Below are 13,929 nucleotides of genomic sequence, written 5' to 3' on the forward strand. Positions count from 1 at the left end.
CTATAGGTTTACCTTGAAAGAGAAGCTGAATTTTTTGTTTACTTGCATATTCTATTTGTGATTGCTTCTCAAGGAATCCATAAATGTTCAGTTTCACTTATGGTTTCTAAACTCGGGACCCTCTTACATGCTAGTTCTTTCTTTGCTTGTGACTAGCACTGTTCACTTCTTAAACCTGAAGTAAATATAAAATGTAGTATTTCATAGTGAGGGGGTGCAGCCCCTTATTTTACTAACAATATTTACAGCCTCCCATTTACTTTGCATCCTGAGGTTTCCCCCCACTAGTTTGGGAAGAGGTGCAGCCACTGTCCTGTTGTTTCTTACAAAATGCTACATTTTATATTTATTTATTTCATAACGTGTACACTGCTTGATTTTAAAAAACACACACCTTCAAAGTGGTTTACAAAAGATAAAGCAGTAAAATCAAGAAAAAAATGCAACTCTACTACAAAAGTTAAAATACCACAATTTTAACTTTTATTGAGATTACAATTACCTCAACTGTTGATTTACCTCAGCATCATTTGGATGCGTTTCTTCCCAAACCAGCAATCTGAATTGAGAAAAAGAACGGCATAACTGCAGCTGTGTCTACTCAGCAGTGTAGACTTATTTATTTGAGTTGCATGGAGTTTGTGGTTTTGGGTTAAGGCAAATAAATGCATCTAAACTTCCTTTCCCCAGTTTAAAATACTCAAGATTTCTAAGATGTGCCATTGAACAGCATGTATCAGGATTATGTACCTCCCATTTATTTCTGCTAATATAGGTGTAGGGCTGGTAAAGATTCCCATCAGAATGCCTCCACCAGTCAGAGGTCTGGTTCTCAGATAAGCAAAATTATGGTTAAGTGTGAACAAGTACCATAAGTGTGTGGGTATTTTGGCTTAGCAGACTCGTGTGTTGCCTCGCTCCAGGTAAATCATGAGCTGTAGTCAGTGCTTGTTCTGTGGCTTATGACTCATGGTTTGTCTGAAGGAGACAACCCATGAGCCTGGGTTTGGATGTAATTCTAATGCAATTCGTGGTTTGCAGGATTAGGGTGAAGCAAATCACTTGCTATTTCCCCTCTTGAATGCCCATGTAATTGCTTGCTCACAGTTTGACTTTGTTTTATGTGTGGATTAGGTGGCCCATTGGTCTGATGGTATGAGGTAGGTTTGTGATGGTATCATAAGGCTACAAGCTAAGGCTATTTTGATACAATGATGGCTTTCCTGTTTTCCGTTTTAGTGAGGCAGAGAGTCCTTAACATGAGCCACCATGAACTTGATGTGCCTGAAAAAAAGAAATTGAAGCTGGCCGTCTCCTTGCCTCCTGAGGCAGCAGCTGACGATAAGCCCAAGCAAGAACCAAATGCAAGTCCGGTAAATGTTACATGCAGTTCTACTCTGAAACTATTTGCATAGCCAAAAATCTTTTTTGCCACTCTGCATTCTGATCACCCTAGGAGTGAATTTGCACTTGGGGAATACAGTGTATATTGCATCTTCCATGCAGAAGCAATTCCAGTAGCTACAGAGGCTGAAACGTGACACAGCGATGGAGACCATGACTAAGAAGGGATGTATTTGTTGAGGGTCCCCAAGTACAGTTACAGACGCTTCAGGTTACAGACTCCGCTAACCCAGAAATAGTACCTCGGGTTAAGAACTTTGCTTCAGGATGAGAACAGAAATCACGTGGCGGCGGCAGCGGGAGGCCTCATTAGCTAAAGTGTTACCTCAGGTTAAGAACAGTTTCAGGTTAAGAATGGAACTCCAGAACGAATTAAGTTCTTAACCTGAGGTATTACTGTAATGTGATGCTCAAACTCTGTCCCTGAGAACTTAAGGATTCCCTGGAACCTTATCAAATGTTCCGTGAATATCAGGAGTAGCAGAAAAGTTTCCTGAAAGGTAGCTTGTGTTCCCACTACTGTTCTCTTTCGGTTTTTAGGGATGCATTGGGTGCATTATCAGTTGGTTGGGGTGATAGTGAGGCTCAACAGGCCTCACAGATCCCCTGTGTAAACTCTAGGCCCTAGAATATGTCCCAAAATCCTTTTGCAGCAGCATTCAGGGGTCTGTGGCAGGTAGTATGGAATTTATCAACATCAGTCAGTATGGAAAGGGTTCCCTGAAGTGTGGGACATTAAAACAGCAGCTTTAAATCATATCCATACTTACTCAAAAGTAAATCCCACTATTCAGTGAGACATGCTCCCAGGCAGGTGTGCAGAGCACATGACTAAGGCTGACATTCTGTGTTTTCAACTCACTTGGGTTTCTTGGCTTGGTAGGACAAGACCATATGGAGGGATATTTCATTGTTTTAGTCTGTGCCTCTGGGCCAGAGGGTCTGCTTTCTGATGCCTTACTTTTGTCCTGTTTTCAGAAGCCTGTTACAGCTGACGAACCCAAAGATCTGGGTAAGTTACTTTTAAAAATATCCTGGGAAGCAACAATGAATTACTTTTTGTGTTTATACAAGCCTTGTAAGTATGCTTCTTTCTGAGAAAGAACATTCAAATTCTGCTATTTGGAGAACTTTAAAAAATAAAAATGGGATGGGTTTGGCTGGTTTGTAGTCAGTGTAGGAAACGTTGTCTTTCTTTGCCTTTTGATTCTAGAACTTCCAAAAGATGTGCCAGAAAAGTTGGTGACCCAGGAAGAATTCAGTGAAGTGGTAGTGACGCCTGTGGGGAACGAAGTTGAGCTGGAGACTATAGAGATGTACTTCGAAAGTAAGAAGCACTCTGGCGGGGGCCCCATTAAGTCCTGCATTCAAGACGGAGAACAATTCATCATCACCTTTGCAAACAAAGAAGGTATCTTTAGACAGGGCTTGTTACATATATTACAACGGGTGGGGAAGCTCAGACCCATGAGCCAAACGTGCCCCTCGGCCTTTTCCCAGATCACTTCCTCTCCCCAGGCCATTTTTGGTTGGCTGGAATGTAGCCTATGGAACAAAGGACTAAATTGCCTCTACTCCCCTGCTCCCTTTTGCCTCTGGTCCTGCTCGCCCCTGCAGTGTGCTTTATGTGGGGCTGCCCTTGAAGACTACTTGGAAACTGCAATTGGTCCTGCATTGCCGAGACTAGATGACCCTCTGGATCCCTTCCAACTCTGTGAAAACACAGCAGCCAGGTTACTGGCTGGAATTCCATTTAGATCTCATAACTCTTGTTTTAGAACAGCTACACTGGTTGCCAGTTCATTTCTGGGTTCAGTTCAAGGTGTTAGTGTTTAAAGCCCTAAAAGACTTGGTCCTCAGATACCTGAAAGACTGCCTCCTTCCCTACAGACCCTATTGGGCGCTAAATTTGACAAAGGGAAACCTCCTGGTTGTTCTACCACCCTCAGAATTTCACGCCAGAAGTGGTGGCCTGGGAGAGGGCATTCTCGGTGGTGGCCCCTAAGTTGTTGAACTCCCCACAGAGCTGTATCCGGCACCACCATTCTGGCAAATGCTGAAGATTCACTTTTTTACCCTGGCCTTTGACACTTGAGATGTATATTTGGAGGACTCACTTTATTTTCAGTTGTTTTTAATACATTCGTACCTTGGAAGTCGAACAGAATCCGTTCCGGAACAGTCACTTCCGGGTTTGCGGCGTTTGGGAGCCAAAATGTTCGAGAACTAAGCTGTTCGAAAACCAAGGCACAACTGTACTGTATTTCAGTTGTTGTGATATGCCTTGAGATCTTAGGTGGAAGGGCTGGTAATAAATTATAATAGTAATAACAACAACACTGATATTTTATGTAACCTGTCCTGGGCTCAACAGGCTGCTAGTATGAATAATGAATAAATTAAGCAAGTGTTTATTCTCCATTTTAAACCATCACCTACCGTGAGCCTTGGTGATGAGAGGGTGTGAAAATACAATAACCACCTTAAATATTTTCTCCACATGCTGGGCCAGAAGCTTGAAATGGGATCTTGAGCTGAAGGAGCATGGTGTGAGGAGACACAGAATGTGTACACACTAGGAATATGCTGACACTGTTCAGAATAATAAGGTTTTTCTAGTGGGTGATGTTTTGTTCAGGTATCTGGAATATGAAGTTGTCATTATTCTTTGTGCTTCTTTCCAACTAGATGCTCAGGAAGTTTTGAAAAGAGAGAGTCACGTAGTAAATAAAACTGCACTTCAAGTCAGACAGCCCCACCAGGAGACTGCCCAAGCTGCGTCACAAATGTCGGCTTCTCTCGCTGTTGTTCAGAACGATTTGCAAGAGCCCGTAGAAGAATGCATGCTAGTTCTGTTGGTAGAAAACACCAGTGGCTTATCAGAATCGGACAAGGATTTCACTGTGGAAATTTTGCCGGAGCTCAGTGCTGCTGTACTCAGTTTCATCAAGCCTATAGGTAAGAGAGAGAATGGATAAAAGGTACTAAATAAGGTCTCCTCCCCACCCCCCTTTTAAAGGAGCCAGGCAATTGGAAAAGGAAAGGAAAACGGGTTTCTACTCAGCGTTGAACTTGTTGGAACTTGCCCCATAGTGTTTAACTTAGGAATAGGGCACAGGTGGACCTCTAGATGTAGCTGGTCTCTATAAGTCCCTTCAGCCCCAGCCAGGGATGATGGGAGCTGCAGTCCAGTAATATCTGGAGGGCCACAGGTTCCCTATCCCTAGCTGAAGTGATGGGGCTCTGGTAATGGCAAGCCCTTGAGAGTACCCCTTCTGAAATTCAGCAAATGTCTAAAACCTTTGCTTCGTTCAAATATGCGGGTTCCCTCATGAGACAGTGCTTGCCACCTGCCATGTTTAGAAATGCTTGTATTAAAAATAACATCCTAGAATTTATCTAGCACCGCCTAATGCACCAGTGCACCTTTTTGTCTGTTCGAAAGCTTAAAAAAATTGTGTTTAGCCCAGGCCTGCCAAGCTTTTAGCCCCGTAGATGTTGCGGAACTACAGTTCCCATCATCCCTGGCTGTTGTACATGCTTGCTGGGGCTGAGCAACATCTGAAGGGCCAAATGTTCCCCACCCTTGATCTCACCGATGCATTGGTTGAACGTTGCAGCTCTTGGTGTGATGCTTCTGAATGCATGTGTTTGCTTGGCAACTCTAGATTGTCCTGTCTGTATGACAAAGAGTTGTGCCATACTGGGTATATCAAGAAGACACATAGTCTTTCTTTTGTATTGCATTAATTTTGCCATCACAAAGGCAGCAGAGGAGGGAAAGGTTCTGTTGCTATAGTCATCCTGGCCATATGAATAGAAGGGTAATTGAAGGAAGATATAGTGAGCCTAATCAGAATTGTTCCTTGGGGATGTGAATTTGGAACTGGAATGAGATACAAGAAGAGGAGATGGGGAAGACAAGGTGAAATCCTGTGCAGTGGAGAGAAATAATGGGAATAGATTGAAGATGTGAGTGACTGCACCTTGGGGCAGCTTGGTGAATACTCAGCACACATAGTTAATTGTGTTGCTTACTGCTATTTCTTTAAATTCTCTTTTAGAAATAGACCAATTTATCAAAGACTTCAATCAGTACCATAGGGCTAAGCAATTACACTTTTCTGCACATTCTCTGGAGGTGACGAAAAGCATTCTGGTAGAAGACATCCCGCCTCGCATCTCTCAGGACTTCATCAGTGTCTATTTTGAAAGCAAGAAGCATGGAGGCGGACCAGTGTCAGATGTCAACTACCTTCAGGAAGAGAATTCAGCTGTGGTTACTTTTCAGGATAGCAAAGGTAATTTGTACTATGAGATAAGGTGGGCTCATAATCCTGGATTATTGCAAAAAGCAGGGTAATAATCATTGTGATCAATGTATTTTGGTGGTAATCAGGTGGCTTGTAGGCAGAGAAGGTAGGAAGAACAAGAAAACATCAACTTGCCTATCTTTCTGACTTTTGGGAAGAGAATGAAGTACAATATGCAGCAAGAGTCCCTAAGTACCAAAATACAAACATCAGAAAAAAATAAATATGAAAATATACTTGTAATGTATTCAATAAGCTTATGAAAAAGTAAATAAACATTAATGCAAATGGGACAATTAACAACACACCATGGAACAACTGGTTACGGATCTGTTTTTATGAATAAGTCATTTTCACATATGACCCAATAATCTTAAAATTTTGGGAAGAGTATGTTCAACAAATTGCTCATGTGCATCAACGGCAGAATAAGTCTCTTAATTGAGCAGCTTTCTTGTATATAAAAGCCTATTAATAATGTCATGGTATGAACAAATAAAATAAATACTTTAGCACATTGAAGGTACAGTATATTTTCATATTTGTGGGTCTTTCTGTTGTTTTTGTAATTCTTAGAAGAGAAAAGTTTGCCAAGCTGACATTGGCTGTGGTTATGCATCTCACTAAGCCATGGTTTGTTTCATGAATTTTCTCTCATGAGCAAATAAGCCACAGTTGTTTCTCTAACCTCTTTTGCAATGAGGTTTGAAAGGCTGTTCTAGGTCTCTGCTGAATATAATATAGGAAAACAGCCAGAGTTGCCAAGATGGCCTGTCCATGCAAAAGCCACTAAGCCCTATTGAACGCTTCTAAGTAAACATACCTAGGATTGTATTGTAATAATTTATCCTAGGCTATACTGTATTTGTTTGTGGAACTGATGTATTAGGAGAAACGCAGCTCATTCCTTGAGTTTAGTCTTGAGTGTTGTCGTTTTGATTGCAAAGCGGGGGCACAAAACAAAATACAACCCTCTGCTTTGGAAACTGCACCAGTTTTAGTTTGAGAGAACCTGGAGAAAGTAGGAAATTTGAAAGCAATAGTGATGAGGGTGTTGGCAGGGCTGGTGGAGGAAAGCAGGCTGGAGTGGTGTACTGACACAACTAGGTGTGGCTGAAGGAACAAGCAGGTGGATATTTGACCCTTTCTGACAGAAATCAGAAACTCTTCCAGAAAGTGAAATGGTCACAGGGAAGGCAACTGGAAGTGATCCTGAGCAGGCTTGGCATCTGAAGGAGGGAAGAGAAACTCACTGGCCATGTGGGGTGACGATTAGATTACAATATTGAACTGTGTCCAAGTCTAATGTGGTGTGGAGGGGGCTATGCAGTGCAGAGCAGTAAGTGTTGGGTTACGTGGAGGGAGTTGCACGCTAATCTGGACTTGATCATGTTGTATTTATGGTAGTTGTGTCTCTTCTTTCTCTCTTTTTTAAAGATGTAACTACCATCTTGAAGAGGAAGCATTCTTTTAACAGCGTGCCAGTTCTTGTCCATCCATACTATGCCTCTTTGGGAGCAGCTCTCTACGGGAAAGATAGATCACAAATTAGGATGCCGGACCCAATTGGACTGCCAATAGATCCCTACCACTGGCAATTTTTACAGCAGAATCCACAGGGACTTCAGGAAATCAGCCATGCAATGGCAGGTTGCTATTGTGAGGTTGAGTGGCCTGCTAGGTATTGTTCACACCCAGAAATTACCCTGTGCCCTTCTCTTGCCTTATCTAAGCAGAAAAGCTTCCTGGTCAAGACCTGGCAAGAAAATGTTTCTACCCGTTTGACACAGTTCCTGTCCAAGCAGAAGGTTGCCAAGTGTGTACTGAATGCTGAAATCTGGGAAGCCATAAGAAATAACATAGTAAAAGATGACATTTGGATCTTGCCCGATATTGCAAAGGGGATAGTTGTCTTGGTTGGGGCACCAGAAGCTGTCAGGTGCTTGGAGGAGGAAATGCAGGTGCTCATTGAAAAAGCTGCTAAAAAGATTGAAAGAGAGAAGCAAACAATAGAGGCAACTGTTCCTGTTGTTGCTGGAAAATACACTATTTTAAACAATGCTGGACTACAGGATAGTATCCACATGGAGTACCCAGATCTAAAGATTGCATATGATGCTTCCAGAGGGCTTATAACACTGCATGGTGTAGCTGCTGAAGTTTTTAAAATAAAAAGCGAAATTTTTGAAAGGATATCCCGCATGGAGCAACGATATGTTGATGTTCATCCTTACATTCTTCTTTTTATGCAACATGTAGATAATGAACATCTATCACAACACTTATTTTGGTCCAAAAAGATCAATGCATTCTATGAGCTTGAGGAGAAGGCGGTTCTACTGATTGGGGCAGCTCGCCAGGACCTTCAACGAGCTGAGGAAGAAATGAAGACGAAGCTGACCTGCAAATGTGTTGAACTGGAGGACAACTTGATTCTCAGAAAGAGAGAGTGGAAAGAACTGGCCAACAGTTTGTGCAAGATTGTACAACTGAATAATTGTTCAAGTGAAACCATCAGAATTCAGGAGATGGAGGATCAAATAGTGATTGCAGGCTATTTCGAAGATGTAGGCACTGCCTATCAGAAGATCTTTGATTTTGTTGACAGAAACACAAAAATACAAAAAACCATCAGGACTAAATCTACAGCAGTTACAATGTATGTGGAAGAGGAGAAGCGTAATAGTTGGCTTAAATTGGAGCAGCAAGGCATAACAATACGTTTTGGCACGCAGGCAAATCGCAGGCTGATTTCGCTGGAAGGACCCCGGGTAGAAGTCCTGAAGGGACTTGAGCTCTTTCAAAACACCCTGTCCTCTCTGTATTGTACTAAAATGGTAATAGATAAACCAGGAGCCAAAGAATTCTTCAAGGAACAAGAACATTTATATGTTGCTGGTGCCAAACAACAATTTAACTGTTTGATCAGGATTCAGGAAAGCTTGGAAGAAAGTGAAGAGGAGGGCGGAGATATGAATAGACCTGAAGAAAAGAGACTGCCAAGCTGCGAAGTTAAGCTAGAAGGTGGCATCGTAGTAGCAGTTCATAAGGGTGACTTGACCCGTTACTCGGTTGATGTTGTGGTCAATGCATCCAATGAAGACCTGAAGCACATTGGTGGCCTTGCATATGCGCTGCTAAAAGCGGCCGGCCCACAGCTGCAAAGTGAGTGCGACGACCTAGTCAGGAAGTATGGATGTTTGAAGCCTGGCCGTGCAGTTAGAACACGTGCTTGGAATCTTCCATGTAAAGAATTGATCCATGCAGTTGGGCCAAGGTGGAACAGTTCAGAAAAAGAGAAATGTACCCAACAGTTAAAGGAAGCCGTGAAGCAAAGCTTAACCCTGGCAGAAACATATAGCCATCGCTCTATAGCCATCCCTGCCATAAGCTCTGGGATTTTTGGATTTCCATTAGACGAGTGTGCCCATACCATTGTAACATCCATTAAGGAACACTTGGAAGAAACCTCTGGGAGTGGCTGCCTAAAAGAGATACTCCTTGTGGACTCTAATGAAAATACTGTTCGAGCACTGTCAGAAGCTTTGAATGAAATATTCACAGACACACTGCCCCCATCTAAGTCTTCCTTAACCTCCAAAACTAAGAGCCACGCTACAAAGAGTAGGAAAGAACCTCAAGAAATAACTACGGCTGAAGGTGTGAAAATAGTACTACAGAAAAAGGGAATTGAAGACTCCACAGTAAGTTGCTGCTGCAGTTTTTTCAAACTCCTTTTTAAGTAGTGTAGAGTGGACTAAATGGTCAATGCAATTAAAATAAAATCTGCTTCAGTGCAGTTAGTTAGAAAAGCACAAAGGTGAAAAAACAAAGGAGATTATAGAATCATAGACTCAAAAATTGTGAAGTTGGAAGGGACTCTTCTGCTCTTAGTGACCCTGCATAGTAGCAATGTGTCTGTACTGCAATATGTATGAATTGAAGCTTGCTTACACCATTATTGGCCTAGGTGCCACAGAGTAAAATTACAGAATCTCCACAAATGTCTTCTTTCCCATCCCCTACAATAGTTAATGGCTTTTGCAACTTCTTGATTTTGAGTGTGTCAGTTCTTAATGATAGTTAAAGCTGGTAGAACTCTTTGCAACTTCTAACATTTCCCCTCTGTGTTGGAAGTCTAAGAACATCTGGAGGGTTTGCAGGTTTTCCATCTCTGCACAGGCGGGCAGGCAGATAAGCAGACCTCGCTTTGCTGTGTTGGGGGTGGGGTCACTCTGGTGGCGTTGGCAACGAGGGCTGGGCTGGTGTCCCCTGCCATCATGTGCTATTCCTGGCTTGTCTTTTTCCCTTTTCTTTTTTTAGGCGAATGTAATTGTCAACAGCGTTTCCAGAGACCTGCAGCTGGACAAAGGCCCGCTCTCCAAGGCTCTGCTTGCCCGAGCAGGAATGGAACTCCAGGAGCAATTGACTAAAGAAGGCCAAGGAAAGGACATTAAAGAGGGATGTGTGTTGAAAACAAATGGCTATGCTCTGGGTTGCTTTCATGTGCTGCATGCCCATTTGCCTTCTTGGAATCAGGGTAAAAAATCTAAGGTATGGCTTTATACTACCGCCCAATGCAGTGGTGACTGGGGCAGAATGTGGGCAAGCTGACAGAAAGTGGAGCTGGAGTCAATGGCAGGCCGAGCCCACCCTCCTGTCTGCTGGGTTCTACAAGGGCAGCACTAAGGCTGAAGAGGGGGAAACTGTAAGGTGGTGGCACTAGGGGTTGCTTGTGAGGGAGAAGGCAGGCAGGTGGGGAGCTGGCTGCAAGCAGACTGAGGTTGGAGGGCACTACCGCCATTTCCCCCAATGGACCAGCTTCCACTAGTCAAGTGTTCAGAAAAACTGACCGGAGATGCGTTATGCTCCAATTTCAGTTGAATAGCTGCCTTCGGCCCATCCAGATTTAGATGTTTTTCATCTTGCTGGTTTGGGGAAATTCAGCACCGACCTATTCAACTCACACGCATTTCCTTTTATCTGGATTAATTCAGCTGTGCTGGCTGTCTTGGAAAGAGTTGCATCCATACAACTAATTTGATTTGTCTTGGGAACCATTTAATGGCAGATATCTAGAAGATGCTACTTGTCAAGAAACGCTTAAACTGCAGGTTCTAAAATGTTTCCTTTTCCGGCTTCCAGATCCTGGGAGATATTGTTGAAGAATGTCTGGAAACCACTGAGCAGCTTTCTCTGAATTCCATCGCGATCCCAGCCATTGGGACGGGTAACCTACTATTTCCCAAGCAGTTTGTTGCTAAAGCAATGTTCGACGAGGTGTTCAAATTCAGTCGGAAAGCGAATCCCCGCTCTCTTAAAGAAGTTCATTTTGTTCTGCATCCGAGTGATACAGATACCATCAAGGTAACTATCTCTTTTGCAGCATCCCTTTTGTTAAAGACAACTATTTGATATTAAAGATAGCTTTAGAAGATCCTAAGTGTTACAGGAGCAGTCTCTCTCCCCCCCAAAAAATCAGATCTAGCATGTCCCTCAAAATATGAATCTTTTCCTTATTGTATGGCCAATTTGTTATCTTGCTCCTATATTGTACATTGACACACGGACAATGAGGCAGAAAAGCTGCCTGGGACAATCTGCATCAATGAAATTACAGTAGTACCTCAGGTTAAGTACTTAATTCCTTCCAGAGGTCCGTTCTTAACCTGAAACTGTTCTTAACCTGAGGTACCACTTTAGCTAATGGGGCCTCCTGCTGTTGCTGCGCCGCCCGAGCACGATTTCTGTTCTTATCCTGAAGCAAAGTTCTTAGCCTGAAGCACTATTTCTGGGTTTGCGGAGTTTGTAACCTGAAGTGTCTGTAACCTGAAGCGTATGTAACCCATGGTATCACTGTACTGCATCAGTGCAAGAAAAAATCCTCTTCCAGTTTGATGATATCCCTAACATCATCCTACCTGTTCTACTTTTCTCAACTAGGTGATATAGGCTAGATCGCAAATAGTCAAGTGCCGCATAGAAATGTGGCCCCCTGCCCACCAAATGTGTTTTTTGTGGCTTCTTCTCTTTAGACCAATGCAGTGTCCTCATGATGTTGTTGGACTCCAACTCCCATCAGCCCCAGCCATCATGACCAATGGTTAGGGATGATGAGAGTTGTAGTCCAATAACATCTGAAGAACAGCACATGAGCGACTCTAGTCCTAGGAAAATAGATGGAAGGAGAATTTCACTTAAACTGCAGGATAGCCTTTGTCAACTGGTGCCCTTCAGATATTTTGGACCACAACTGATTGGAGCTGTAGTTCAGAACATCTGGACAACACCAGGTTGGCAGAGGCAGCTGTCAGAAAGCATAGCAAATTTGATGTCAGTCAGTTATTTCTCAGTGCTGGATTGGTTGGGAAGTGAAACAAATGGGCACTGAAGCTATGCAACTTGCTTATTTGGACCATTTGATACCCTCTGCTTAGTGTTAGATGCTACAAAAGAATGCAGCCCACGTCTAGTGTATTGTCAAAAGCGGGTCTTGCTTGAGTAGTATTTGCAAACAGCTTTTCTGCTTTACAAAAGCTGGTTCTTTTGCACCATAAATCACTGGAAAGGAACCTCTGGCTCACTGGTGTAAATTAATCCTAGCAGGTTTTTTGCCTGTTATGAAGTCTCTTTCTCCCATCCACCCCCTGTCCTGATGTCAGGTAAAGATGCAGCTTCAAATGAATAGTTGTGCTCCTGATTGTTCCTTGGCAAGTGGGGCTTGTATACAATGCCTTTTGAATTTTGACACCAAATGGGAGTTTCTGATCAGGAACTCTGTGGAGTGTAGCCAAGTCATGCGGAAAGCAGGCCCTGCTGTAATTTCAAGCCCTGCTGGGAAAGGTTACCCTCCTGAGAAGAGCTGATCCATGCAGGGCTTGAGGTTGCTGTCATAGCTGATCATCAGTGACTCATAGCGAGTAATCAAATGTGTATATGTTTATTTGGCACAATATTTCTGCTTCTGCTAGTCATGCAGATGACATGAATATGTTAAACACACACACCGAGTCCTACCCACCTTCATGAAAGAGACTTAAACTTTAGAGGCAGTGCCGATACTCTTTCAAACCTCTCATCTAAACAGTTAAAAGGTAAACATAGCTTCATAATTTCAACAGAATGACTGCAAAGGCAGTGATGTTTCAGAAGAAATACCACGTGGCACCCTTCTTGTCTCTTTTCCTGATAATGTGTTCATTGTAACGAAACCCTAAAAGCCTGCTTGAAGTTTTAGCCTGTTTTTATTGTGGATTTCCCCCCCTCCTCTAGGCATTTACAGATGAATTAAACAACAGACTGAATCCCAGCCAAACAAATATAGTACCTGACAGCTCCCAGCAGCTAGGTCAAGGTAAATCTTGTTGTTTTCAGAAAATCCCACCAGTCCCTGCAAAAACAAAAAGCAAAACATTTGGAGCTTGACCCAGAAATATTGGGAATTCTGGAATCTCCTGATGAGGAAGAAAAGCTGGAAGAGCTGAGGAAAGCTGCAGAAAACATTTGAAGATCAAGGTTTTCATGTAAAATAAGGGAGAAGAAGAGCCAGTATATATTTATTCTCTCTACATAGGCCAGTAGCCAAATAGCAGCAGAGCTAGTCGTATGTGCATATTTTTCATCCCGTGTGCCATGTGACAAACTGCATTTTGAAATGGGACGCTCAAAAAGTACTTTTGTGATATGTTGTGGGATAGCCCTTAGAATAGGAAAAGCTCACAGGTTCCACTGGGCTACTACAAGCATCTTGTGTGAACCTACAGCAGCTCTTTGGAATCCTGGCCATGACTCTAGCGGTGAAGTTAGTCCCAATAAGCAGTGTGTGAAGTAAACTCAGGTAGCAGTGAGTCTTGCTAGGTATCCACCCCTCCACTTTTCTCTTCTATGGCATGATTTGTGAGAAGCCACCTTCTGCTTCAAACTAATACCATTTTATGCCCAGGACTGGGAAAACTCCATCTTTTCCCAGTGTGGATTCTAGCAAAAGAAATAAAAATGATTTTATTTAACTCAGGGGCTGGATGCTTTCAACCTCCTCTTCCTTCACTGTACAGTAGTACCTTGGTTCTCAAACTTAATCCGTTCCGGAAGTTTGTTCCAAAACCAAAGCATTCCAAAACCAAGGCGTGCTTTCCCATAGAAAGTAATGCAAAACAGATTAATCCGTTCCAGACTTTTAAAAACAACCCCCAAAACAGAAATTTAACATGAA

The 13,929-nt window shown here is 42.8% G+C and overlaps 1 protein-coding gene across 1 annotated transcript in view; it reads left to right on the top strand.

The window, feature by feature from the left end:
- PARP14 (poly(ADP-ribose) polymerase family member 14) overlaps positions 1-13,929 on the top strand; it is a 50,360-nt gene that overhangs the window by 1,004 nt on the left and 35,427 nt on the right. Inside the window, exons 2-10 of the mRNA XM_077923472.1 lie at positions 1,240-1,373; positions 2,383-2,416; positions 2,618-2,815; positions 4,093-4,362; positions 5,469-5,705; positions 7,155-9,421; positions 10,041-10,271; positions 10,863-11,084; positions 12,990-13,071. Coding sequence (XP_077779598.1) covers positions 1,240-1,373; positions 2,383-2,416; positions 2,618-2,815; positions 4,093-4,362; positions 5,469-5,705; positions 7,155-9,421; positions 10,041-10,271; positions 10,863-11,084; positions 12,990-13,071 — 3,675 coding nt within the window. The remainder of the gene's footprint in view (positions 1-1,239; positions 1,374-2,382; positions 2,417-2,617; positions 2,816-4,092; positions 4,363-5,468; positions 5,706-7,154; positions 9,422-10,040; positions 10,272-10,862; positions 11,085-12,989; positions 13,072-13,929) is intronic.

Source organism: Podarcis muralis, chromosome 1, assembly GCF_964188315.1.
Source record: "Podarcis muralis chromosome 1, rPodMur119.hap1.1, whole genome shotgun sequence".
NCBI classification, from domain to species: Eukaryota; Metazoa; Chordata; class Lepidosauria; order Squamata; family Lacertidae; genus Podarcis; species Podarcis muralis.